The 12,642-nt window shown below is 42.3% G+C and overlaps 1 protein-coding gene across 1 annotated transcript; it reads left to right on the top strand.

The window, feature by feature from the left end:
• Positions 1-411: 411 nt before the first annotated feature.
• LOC115478500 (tubulin alpha-2 chain-like) lies at positions 412-5,689 on the top strand. The gene is made up of 4 exons (XM_030215883.1): positions 412-489; positions 1,728-1,950; positions 2,555-2,703; positions 4,546-5,689. Exons 1-4 carry the CDS (start codon positions 487-489, stop codon positions 5,518-5,520), a joined length of 1,350 nt encoding a protein of 449 aa, XP_030071743.1. The 5' UTR covers positions 412-486; the 3' UTR covers positions 5,521-5,689.
• The last annotated feature ends 6,953 nt before the right edge of the window (positions 5,690-12,642 follow it).

Below are 12,642 nucleotides of genomic sequence, written 5' to 3' on the forward strand. Positions count from 1 at the left end.
ATGGGCTAGAGTGTAAATTTTAAGGGGCTGCAACGTTAGCTTCAGAACTTTTAGTACAGGATCAGTGCTGGGCAGACTTCTACGGTCTGTGCCCTGAGAATGGCAAGGACAAATCAAACTCAAGTACACATATAAAGTATCACATACCATGTAAAATGAGTTTATCTTGTTGGGCAGACTGGATGGACCGTTCAGGTCTTTTTCTGCCGTCATTTACTATGCTACTATGTATTTAAGTCAGAGAAAATAGCTTTAAGGCAAGTTGTTTATTATAGCCTGGAAAGCTGGAATAATTTAACTATGTTATGGGGTTATTATTAGGTGATTTCCTAGGGGCTTTGTTCCTTTAAATTTGATACTCCACCCTGCTATTTAGAGAGACGCCTTCTTATTGGGTAATAAAAAGTGCGGCTCCGGGGCTTTAACCTTTTAAAGTGAGGTGAGAAGTGTTAAAGGGGAGGTTTGTTGGTGTGGCAAGATTTGATCATGGTGAGTTTTGTACTTCTTTTTCCAATCACTTTGTGCTTTATCCTTTAAGAAGGGAGTTGTGGTGTAGGCTATTTTATTATTATGTATCTTTATTTTTAGAGAAGGCATCGTAATTAAGGACAGGGAGCTGGTTTTCCTGTTCTGGCTGTTTTTCCTTCTTAGTGAGTGATTTTTGTCATTTCAGTAGTCGTTTAAAGTGTTTTTAATAATGCAAAGTCATCCTTAATAGGATCCGTTGTAATGCATGTTCTCTGTAAACCCCAAATGAGATGTTGTCTTGTGTTTTCAAAAGCAGAAATGTCTCTTAAGCCCACTCGTTGTTTCCTCCGAGTCCCGGGTGGACTGGGGTTGGGTAAGAAGCCTGGTGGAGTCTTTGCTGTGATTCTGATTAACCAGCCGCTAAAAAACTACTTTCTAACTTGAGATTCGTAGGAGTTAATCCTATGACATTTTGTGGTGTCGCTTGAACTTAAAATCATTTTCTAAAAATATATAAGAATATTATGAATAGGCAGTTTTGATAAAGGTCTACAGCTAATCTGTTACCTAGTTACTTCAACTAATGTTATTAAAATTAATATTGTGCGTACTGGCCATAAGATCCAGCGATATTTTATTTTGTCGTGTTCCTTTGCTCTTACTCTATATTTATATATCTATATCATTGGTTTGCTTTCTCTGCAAATTGTGCTCTTTTTTTTTTTTTCCATCCTTAGTTATAATAAACAAAAATGAAAACGGTCTGACCTTTTTATCAGATCTCTGGAGTGGGTGCTGTCTAGACCAGTGTTTCCCAAGTTGATCCAGGTACCCCCTTGCAGTCGGATATCCACATTGATTTGCATGCACTGCCTCCACTGTATGCAAATCTTTCATGCATATTTTATTGTGGTGGTGGCTATCCTGAACACCTGACTGGCAAGGGGGTACTCCAGGATCAACTTGGGGGAAAAACTTTGCTTCTATCCCGTAAGAGGGTTGGCTGGCATGGTCTCTCAATAATAGAAAAATCTAACCAAATTCTGTAACTGGAATGTAGTCGGATAATTTCTGCAGTAGAAAAGCAGGATAAAGCCTGGTGGTACAATAAAGGTTAGTACATGGCGCTCTAGCATAGTAAGTGGTTAAAACCATTGAACCTCACTGGATAAGAACATTTTGATCATAAGACGTGTGACTATTTAAACTAAGATTTGCATGTAGCCAATGATTGATTAATGATGCCTGGTATATTTCAGAGGGAATGCATATCTGTCCATGTCGGTCAGGCAGGTGTCCAGATTGGGAATGCCTGCTGGGAGCTGTACTGTCTGGAACATGGAATCCAGCCCGATGGGATCATTCCCAGTGAGACTGTATCTAGCCCAGTGGATTCTTCATTTGGAACCTTTTTCAGTGAGACTGGATCAGGAAAGCATGTGCCCAGAGCTGTCTTCGTAGACCTGGAAGAGACTGTCATTGGTAACTTACAAGCATCCTATTGCAATTACTATTAACTTTGCTTTGAGTTGGTCATCTGTCTTTTGGATAGATCAGGCATAGTGCTTCAGTGACTTTCATGTTCAATTGTTCAGTATGTACAAAGTTCCAAGCTGAGGACTGCATACAATAACTGTATAATGAGCAGATTTGTTTTGTGTTCACCTGCCTAGGTAAGTCAGGCTAGAAATATGCTAATCAAGGAAATCACAATCAAATACTACATAAAAAAACAAAATATGATTAGACTATACTAGCTTCATTGGTCATAAACTGTATGAAGAGTGGCCTAGCGGTTAGAGCATTAGTCTTGATATCTATAGGTGCCTAGTTCAAATGCCACTGCTGCTCCTTGTGATCTTGGGCATGTCGCTTAACCCTCCATTGCCCTTCAAACTTAGATTGTGAGTCCAGGGACAGAGAAATACCCAGTGTACCTGGGTAACTTGCCTTGAGCTACTATTGAAAGGTGTGAGCAATTAAAACATGTGTGTATGCCAACAGCTATTCTTGTGCTTGATCTCTTGGGGAAGAGGAAACTAGATCATATTTACGTAGCAAGTGTTCTAATCTTTAATTCTCTCAGATGAGATTCGAACTGGGACCTACCGCTCACTCTTCCACCCAGAGCAGCTCATTACAGGTAAAGAAGATGCTGCCAATAACTATGCCAGGGGCCACTACACCATTGGGAAGGAAATAGTTGATTCCGTCTTGGACCGAATCCGGAAAATGGTAAGTAGAAACCTTCAGCCGGCTATATCGAAGGCTTTTTTTTACATTTTGATAAGAATGCAAGTGCCAGGCTGAGCCGAACTTGTGGTCCAGCACCACAACTTGACACTTGACAATCTAGGCAAATTTGGAAGTATCTAGGCGAGTCTAATAGTCATCCATGCGTCTCATTTCCGGAACTGGGAGGTTCCTGTCCCTGCCCTCAATACAATTCAATAGCTTCTGTCCTAAGTATCCCTTTGATCTTTAAAACTGGTGGATGAAAATTCAACCAACCTACCCACGGGGTGGGAGAAGTAGGAAACCCCAAAGGTTACGGGCACTCTAAGGTCTTCTGAAGCTGCGCCTGATTCCATATTCTCTCTCTGGGGTGGGGAAAATATGGTGCTTATTACATTTTTCCCTCCCCCCTCATTCACAGGTCACTAGAAGTCTCCCCCACCTCTCCTTCTATCCTACTTTCACCATGTTCTTCCCTCCTTCCCTCCCCCACACCTAAACACACACATTCCTCTCCCATGTTTCTCCAGCCAGTCGCCCAGGAAGCTGGCTCCCTTTCAAGATTCTCCCTTTTCAAGCTAACCAACTAGTCACTACCTAACTTCCTTCAGCCATTCATCCTCTCGGCTTGCTGGCTCTCAATGTACCACCAGTGCAGCAGTGTGCTGCTCGGTGGCAGATGCCTATTTGCTCATGATGGCTGTACAGTGTCTGAAATACCACAGTGGTCTCAAAACAAGACAAAGATGAGAATTTAGCATCAAGTAGCTCAAATTCTTCTAAGCCATGTGTTCAGCCAGACTTCTGATGATGATGACTTGTCTGGGACTTGTCAAGCCTTGTTTTGAATATACCAAGATAGTCTGAAGGCCAGTCTTTATCATTTGAATCATTTTTTAAAATGGAAATTTTGGCTTGCACAATGGAAATGTTTAATTCTCAGACTGCATGTACATATCGCATTCATTATGTTTCAAAATAGCTTGATACCCAACAAAAATCTCACTAGTGCTTGCTCGGTCTGGACTTGGGTAGGAACATCTTGTTTTTTGGAATTTCAGCTATTCTGGTAATGGTTCTGAAATGATTCAATAAAAATGGGGAGAGGGTGATGGTCCTAATTGCAGAAAACGTCGGCATGCTTTGCTGTCGTATCTTGATGGGTAGATACCAAGTAACATTTTTGGTTGGCTTCAGAAATGAGATTAATGCACACAAACCTCTGAACCAGTGGTGTAGTATGTGGGGCCGGGGGGACCTGGGCCGCCGTAGATTTGGCCCTAGACCCCCCCCCTCCCCTCCTGCCGCCAACCCTCCCCCGCCATCTCCACCAGCCGAGGAGGTCCTTTTCTTCCCACGAAGGCTTCGTTCTTTCTGATGTCCTGCATGTTGTACGTGCAGGATGTCACTCACAGAAACGGAATGGTGGTGGTGGGGGAGGGTTGGCAGTGAGAGGGGGGGGGGTCCAGGGCCAAATCTACAGAGGCCCAGGCCCCCATGGCCTCATGTAGCTACGCCACTGCCTAAAAGGCTGTGTATCTGCACAGCTGATGCTGAACTTCAGCCTGAAGGCAGGCAAGCACTGCACCAACCATAACCATGAAAGCGCTACAGGGACAGCCAATGCAAGTCACAAATACTTTGTGCTTGTTACCTTTTCTGATAGCACCTATACCTTTTTTTCCTTTAGCTCCTTTGTGCGTATCAAGCTTAAATTTTATTATACTGCCTTTCCTTACACTAACATTTTATCAAGTGTGAGCATAGATTGAGGCCACTTGAACACTCATGTGAATTTGTAAAGCATAAGGTAAGTAAACTAATGGGATTTTTATTTTTCAGGCTGATCAGTGCAGTGGCCTTCAAGGTTTCCTAGTTTTCCACAGTTTTGGTGGAGGAACAGGCTCTGGCTTTACCTCTTTATTGATGGAACGACTCTCAGTAGACTATGGCAAGAAGTCAAAGCTGGAGTTCTCGGTCTACCCTGCCCCACGGATCTCTACTGCAGTGGTAGAACCCTACAATTCCATTCTGACCACTCACACGACTCTGGAACATTCAGATTGTGCTTTCATGGTGGACAATGAGGCCATTTATGACATTTGCAACCGTAACTTGGATATCGAGCGTCCTTCGTATACTAATTTGAATAGATTAATAGCACAGATAGTGTCATCCATTACTGCTTCTTTGAGGTTTGATGGTGCTTTAAATGTTGACCTTACTGAATTCCAAACTAATCTGGTGCCTTATCCAAGAATCCATTTTCCTCTGGTTACCTACTCCCCTATTATATCAGTAGAAAAGGCTTGTCACGAGCAGCTGTCTGTACCTGAAATTACTAGTGCTTGCTTTGAGTTCTCTAATCAGATGGTAAAATGTGACCCTAGGCGTGGTAAGTACATGGCATGTTGCTTGTTGTATCGGGGTGATGTAGTACCCAAGGATGTCAATGCTGCTATAGCCGCCATTAAAACCAGAAGGTCCATCCAGTTTGTGGACTGGTGTCCAACTGGTTTTAAGGTGGGCATAAACTACCAGCCTCCTACAGTGGTACCAGGAGGCGACCTAGCTAAGGTCCAGCGAGCAGTCTGCATGTTGAGCAATACCACAGCTATAGCAGAAGCCTGGGCACGACTAGATCACAAGTTTGATCTGATGTATTCAAAACGGGCCTTTGTACACTGGTATGTGGGGGAAGGAATGGAGGAAGGGGAGTTCTCGGAGGCTAGGGAAGACATGGCTGCTCTTGAGAAGGATTATGAGGAAGTGGGAAGAGATTCTTCTAATGAGGCAGAAGATGAGGATGAGTATTAAAAACTAAAATTCACTACACTAAACACTTAAGTAGTCTATGCACTTTGTATTTATTCATATTGAGACACTAAACTTTTTGTAATTGTTTACACCATTTGGCACATATAGAACGTTCTATTTAAATGTTATGGTACTACAATAAAGCTATTCTGTTCAAAACATATTAAAGCTTTTTTTTTTCTTGTTATCTGATAGAATGTGTTTCATTTTGGATGGCAGTCCTGTGTCTCAGTACTAATACAATGCTACTTCAGGTCTTAAGTATCGGAAGTTAACCATGTTTGGATAAAGTCCTGCTTTACCCTTAACCTAGACTACCTCTTTGCTCTGGGTTCTTAAGTATAAATTCATTTGAAAATGCTCCCTTTTAAAACAGCATAAACTGGCGCTTGCAGCGTGCATTTACTTGACTTCATACTGCTCAGTGACACAAAAATTGTAATTCATACAGTACCGGGACACAGGCTGATCAGAAGAGAATTAACACGTACAATTTTATTGGGTAAGCTATACTGGCTTTAAGGATTTCTACTATGCACTTGGACCTGGTGTGAAGATTTTTCAGCGGATTTGGTGAAAGCATTGTTTCCACCTGTGTGGAGGAGCTAAGTAGAACTAATTCCTTTTCTACTGTTTGTTTTTGCAATAGTCTAGTAGGTCTTTGTACTTGGCCAATACTAATCCTTGTGGAGATGTTGCAGTTTTTTCTTTCTCCAGCGAGTTTCTCCCTAAGAGGAGGAGTTTCACTGTAGTTGGTTTTCAGAGAGCAGTTTGAAACTGGTGATAACTGCCCTGTTATGGGTGGGCCATCAATGTAGGCACTCTGGGCCATTGAGGGTTTTTTTTTTTTAATTTAACATATCTCTGTCTGCAATCCCTTGGATTACTATTGTTTTTTAGGAGCCATATTGGATGTTATAATTTTTTGTTCTGCAGTGTTATTTTTTTTTAATTGTATGCAATAGATGGGCACAGGAAACTAGATATTCCAAATCCTTTCTTTTTAAAGAGGGGTTGTATTTGTAACTGATTTTAAGAGCACATTTGGTCAGCTCTGCTTTAAAAATGTCTGGGGTAGTACTGGTTAGCTACTTGGACTCTTCAGTGGGAGAAAGGGTTAGATGGTCTGTTGGTCTCTTATTGCTCCCCTCCCAAGAAAATCTACCACCAAGCAGTAAAATTGGTCCCAAAGCCAAGCCTAACATTGCTTTAAACGCCCTCTGGTGTGTTCCTTTGGGGCCAATCTATATAACATAACTGAATACTCTGAACAAATACTGGAGCTCCTGCCATAGGACCCAACTTTTTCAAAATTATTGGGGGGTGCTAAGCCCAGTGGAAATAATCCCTCCCTGGACACACAAGGAATTTTCTCAATAATTGGGGGTGCTCAAGCACCCACAGTCGGCTCCTATGGCTCCTGCTGCCACATCTTAGTCGGGCAGTTGTGCTGCTAACCTCCCTTAACTTGTGCAAGATAAGCTTTCTACTCCTAATCAGCAGTAGGGCATTCACAAAGGAGCACTGCCTGATTTTGTTTTTCCCTTTTTAAGGAATCCTGAAAGTGCACTTGTGAAGGCCTGGGTGTTCTGTATTGAGGCCGTATATAGTAAGAAGATGTCTTAGTTTGGGTGCAATATCCAAAACTGCCTCATAAAATCTCCCTAAGGCAGGAGTTCTCAACCCAGTCCTTGGGGGACCCACCTAGCCAGTCTACAATGAATATGCATGGCAAACCTGCCAAGTCTCCTGCTTTTGTGAGTCATCTCCTGTTGCTGGTATCCCTGCAGCAGGATGTTTTACAAGGTGATTCCTGCTGGGGCAGAGCTTTGATGGGCAGGCCCTACATCCTTGGCTGGGGAGGCTGAACCTCCCCCCTGGCAGCTCTGCAATGGAGGTAGGCTAGGTGTGTCCCAAGGACTGGGTTGAGAACCCTTACCCTAGGGAAAGAGTCAAAATAATACACCAACTGTGAATGGAGATATTTAAACTGGGTTCTAAGCACAGGGCCTCTTAGGTTCACTTCTTGTCCATGCTGTCAAAGAGCTCTTGGCTACCACCAAGACTATGCAGATACAGACAAAACTTGTATCAATATTTTTTTCTCCTCAGATTGTCACAGGAGTAATGTCTTTAAAGTGCACGTGCTTGACAATGTGTGTGTGGGGGGGTGGGGGTGGGGGTGGAGGAGGAGGAACAATGTTCGGCTTATTTTTGTCCCCCCCCCCCCAAAAAAAAAAAATTAATGCACATCACTATGTACCTGTAAGGATGATGATCAGATCCCAGCATAACCAAGTCTGACTTTGTCAACAGAGTAGTTTTGGTTTGGGGCTGTTGTGGGTGAAATAGTGTGTGTATGTGGGGCTGTTCTTGAGTAGTGGGACAGTGAGAGATTGGTGTTTGGGGATGGGGTAAATTTTTTTTTGTTGTGGGGGGGGGGGGGGCTGAGGGGCAATAGGTTAGTGGTTTGGAGAGTAGGGAATTTCTATAACAAAAGCTGGAACTTTTTTTTGCCCACAGCAATGCACTAGCCCTTTTTTTTTTGGGGGGGGGGGGGCTTTCTAGGCCCCACTTTCAAACTTGTGATTTTTTTTCCCCCATTCTGAAAAACATCCACTTTTTAATTTTTTTTGGAGAATTAATGCCCTAGACTGCTCTCTACTCCTTTTTGTCTAAATTGGAAAGTAAAAATAAATAAAATGGGGAGGCCTGTGTGTAAACCTGATTTAGTTATCTAAGAAGTCATGCTGCTTAAAATTTTAAAGGCTGGCAAAGACTTTAGGATTTGTGCTATCACTGCCCAACATTTTTTTCTTTCCCCCCCCCCCCCCCCCCCCCCCCAATTAAGTGATGCTGCTTCTATACAGATGTGGAGGAGTGGCCTAGTCCTTAGAGCACTGGTCTTGACATCCAGAGGTGACCGATTCAAATCCCATTGCTGCTCCTTGTGATCTTGGGCAAGTTGCTTAAACTCACCATTGCCTCAGCTACAAACTTAGGTTCAGGTACACTGGGTATTTCCTTGTTCCTGGAGAGCTCACAATCGAACTCACCTGGAGCTACTACTGAAAAAGGTGTGAGCAAAATACAAATAGGTGGGGTTGTGGTAGGGGGTAAATATCTTGGAAAGTAGGCTATATACAATGTGAGAGTTAAAATATTTTGCATGTTTCACTTGATCTTACCCATTTGTGCCTGGAAGTGGGAGGATAAGTATGTGACCAACACACATACAGGGGTGGATGACAGTTTTTGGGTTGGTAGACTGACTATTACACACTCTTACAAGAGAGCCCACAGTGGACTCCTTGAAAGGCTAAGCTTCTACCTCTTGCAATGCTAGAGGCTGGAACTAATTTCAGATTTGGCACTGTAAGCAGCCTGAAATCTGGCTTTGGTAGAAAATGCTACGCCTGTTGCTTTCATTTAAAACAAAACCCCACCCGCAGCAACTTCCCAGATCAGCTAAATGGCCGGGTAGTCTAGTGACCTCTGCTGGCCAACAGTGATCCCTGGTCACTGTTGCCTCACCAGTTCCTCACCCCACCCATTGTGGTTGGGGAAAACCTCCAGAGGCAAGACAAACTGGGGCTTGCTCTTGCCTAGAAGAGGCCACTCAACCACAAGCCCATTTAAAGGTAGGCTGGGGCAGGGCTTTCAGTTGATTTGGGGGGGGGTTGTTGGCAGGTAGAGCTAGGAGGACCTACCCTCTGTACAGGTGCAGAAGGTGCCATATTTGGTTGAAACCAAGGAGGCTAGATAAAACAGGAGATAAAGTGGCATCAAAATGTTGATGTAAATTGTTAATCTGCATACGCTCAACAAACCAATGAGCTGCTGCATCCACACTGTTGCTTTTTTTTGTCAGAATAATCTCACTTATACTAGCTCTGTGTACATCTGTATGCTACACAAGCTAGCATGTTGGAAAATAGAATAACTTTGCATAGGTAATTTGTTATGAATCATATGTGTGTCATTTGGAGGAATGAGTTATAGGAATACCCTAGCATGTCATTCATGCAGATTCTCCTGATAAAGGGCCACTAAAACAGACATGTTATGAGAATCAAGTGTTGAACATCTATTTATTTACTTTATGAAAATCACACATTAAACATGAATTAGGTTGAACCTGGGCATTTACTTTAGACATCTGAATGAGACCTTTTTTTTTTTTGGGGGGGGGGGGGGGGCTCAAGTTCATATATTTCCTTATTTTATTAAGAAATAGGCAGAAGAGATGCCAAGAGTTCTTGGCTTTAAGAGCTAGAATGCTAGCTTTTGCAATGAATTATAAATTTTGCCTTGTGTTTGGTTGTTTTGCTTCTTGAGTTTAAGTTACAAGAGAATTCCATGCAAAGCAATTACCAGAGCTATGTGCAGGGTTATTGTAGTCTAGCTCTTTGACTATATTGTAATTATTACTTTTAGTTTTACTTTGAATAACTGTGGTCTAGTGATGGTGGTTCTGAAATAGCTTGTGTATATTTCCTTGTTCACCTTTAAATCCAAAATAAAAAGTTTAATTTGTGGATGTAATCTGTAGAAGTTGTTGTTTACTTTTGCAATGTGATGGATGCCTGTTCCGGTGTGTGCATGTGCTATTCTTTGAATAATTATAGTTATGCCTATTATTTCTGAAAATGCAGCATCATTAAAGGACAAACTTTTTTTTAAATGCCCAGTTGGCTATATATGCTAATCTCAACTTTGGTAAATGTTTCAGACATATCCATCTACACCATTTTGTTCCTCTGGTACAATTGAATCCTATTATTCTGTCTCATTGTAATTTCAAATGTAAGCTACATTGAACCTGACTCTGGCGTGGGATATAAAGGATTAAAAAAAAAAAATCCCATTATCCTCTCCCTTTAGGACACTGCTTTACTAGCTGGATGGTGATGGAACAAGGAAAGCAACTTTGATCCAGTGCAGACTAACTCAAAATAAAACCTGTTCCTTAGCTGGGCCCTAGTATTAACGTATTGAAAATTGTGACCGTACCATGTCGCTGTGGTTATGTTCCCCTAATAAGTTTAAATGAGAAACTGGCTTTCTTAAAAGGATTATATAAACTTTAGATGGATGCCTAGGGCCACAGGGTATCATCCTCACTGAAATTTGGCAAGCTGTATTGTATAAATGAGCACAAAATACAGAGGTAACTGCTGTTTCCTGTTTTTACTAGCTACAACACTTTTTAAGCTGTTTCAGCGATATTCAATTTTTATGTCATGCCATTTATCTGGGAGGCTTTCACATAAACTAAAAAGCTCTGTAATAAGTTAAAAAAAAAAAAAAAATATATATATACATTTTCCCCTCTAGCTGTTTGGGGTAACCCAATTGAAAAAGCTTTAGATGTGTTACAGATGGACCAGCATAAGCAGTCTCTTATCCTATATAATAAAACACACCTCCAACATTCTGAAGCTGACTGCATGGCTGAGGCATTCCTGCTCTCTGTATCCATCTCCTGAATTGACATCACGTACTTCCGGGTTCGTCACAAGCAGAAGTGACCAACCACACGAGGTTTCTCAGCTTCAGAATGTTGGGGGTGCATTCTATTAAATAGGATTGGTCAGTTCCTTGAAGCACAGCCGGAGCTCAGCGTCCTGCACACTAACGCTCAGACACCAGACAGAGAGATGGGGGGGGGGGGGGGGGGGGAGGTGAGGTGAGGTATCTCTGTCACACACATACTGTCTTTCTCTCAATCTCACACACTGTCTTTCACATACTCTCTCACACTGTATCACATTCACTCTCTGTGTCACACAGTCACTCACACACTCTCTTGGTCTCATACACTGTCTCACAGAGTCTGTGTCTCACACACACACACTCTCTCTCTCGCACACTGTGTGAAACACACTCTCTTATCACACACACTGTCTCTCACATACACTCTCATTCTCACACTCTCACAGACACACTCGCACCCAGACTCACTCTCTCACAGATACTTGCATTCACTCTCTCTCGCATACACTGTATCTGTGTGAAACACACTCTCTATCACACTTTCTCACATGCGCACTTGCACACTCTCATTCTCACACACTCTCTCTCTCGCACACACTTTATCTGTGTGAAACACACTATCACACACACTGTCTCTCACATACACTCTCATTCTCACACACACTCTCTCTCACAGACACACTCGCACCCAGACTCACTCTCTCTCTTGCACACACTGTATCTGTGTGAAACACACTCTCTATCACATGGAAGTTGGGAACACAAATTGCAGATTTGTACCAGCAGATTTTCATGCCAATTTCAAAGTCTTTCTTTGAAAATTAACCAGGAAAAACTGTGTATACAAATTGGTACCTTCTATATCGGCAGGCATCCTTCTGAAAATATAATGCTACCCACCAGACTGCTTACCCTATCTGCAGCTAAGTTATGCATATAAGCCTAGATTATGTAACTGGTACCCAAATTTGGAATCCTGTGTAGAAGGAATGGTTCCTTGGAATCTTAGTGGAGATTGGGTGGCGATGCCGGTAATTGGAAATAAAACAGGAACTGGGCAGACTTCTATGTTTGTGCAGCGCTGCGTACGCCTTGTAGCGCTATAGAAATGCTAAATAGTAGAAGTAGTAGTCTCTTGTAATCAGAGGTGATATTGTGATGTCATAATGCCTTAGGCCACCAATAAGAGCCAACCTCATCAGTGATGTCACAATGGCTTGATTGTCCTATATTTGGCTTACTTTTATTACATAGCTCTTTGAGCATGGACTGTCTTTCTTCTATGTTTGTGCAGCACTGCGTATGCCTTGTAGCGCTATAGAAATGCTAAATAGTAGAAGTAGTAGTCTCTTGTAATCAGAGGTGATATTGTGATGTCATAATGCCTTAGGCCACCAATAAGAGCCAACCTCATCAGTGATGTCACAATGGCTTGATTGTCCTATATTTGGCTTACTTTTATTACATAGCTCTTTGAGCATGGACTGTCTTTCTTCTATGTTTGTGCAGCACTGCGTATGCCTTGTAGCGCTATAGAAATGCTAAATAGTAGAAGTAGTAGTCTCTTGTAATCAGAGGTGATATTGTGATGTCATAATGCCTTAGGCCACCAATAAGAGCCAACCT

Source organism: Microcaecilia unicolor, chromosome 10 (genome assembly GCF_901765095.1).
Source record: "Microcaecilia unicolor chromosome 10, aMicUni1.1, whole genome shotgun sequence".
Classification (NCBI taxonomy): Eukaryota; Metazoa; Chordata; class Amphibia; order Gymnophiona; family Siphonopidae; genus Microcaecilia; species Microcaecilia unicolor.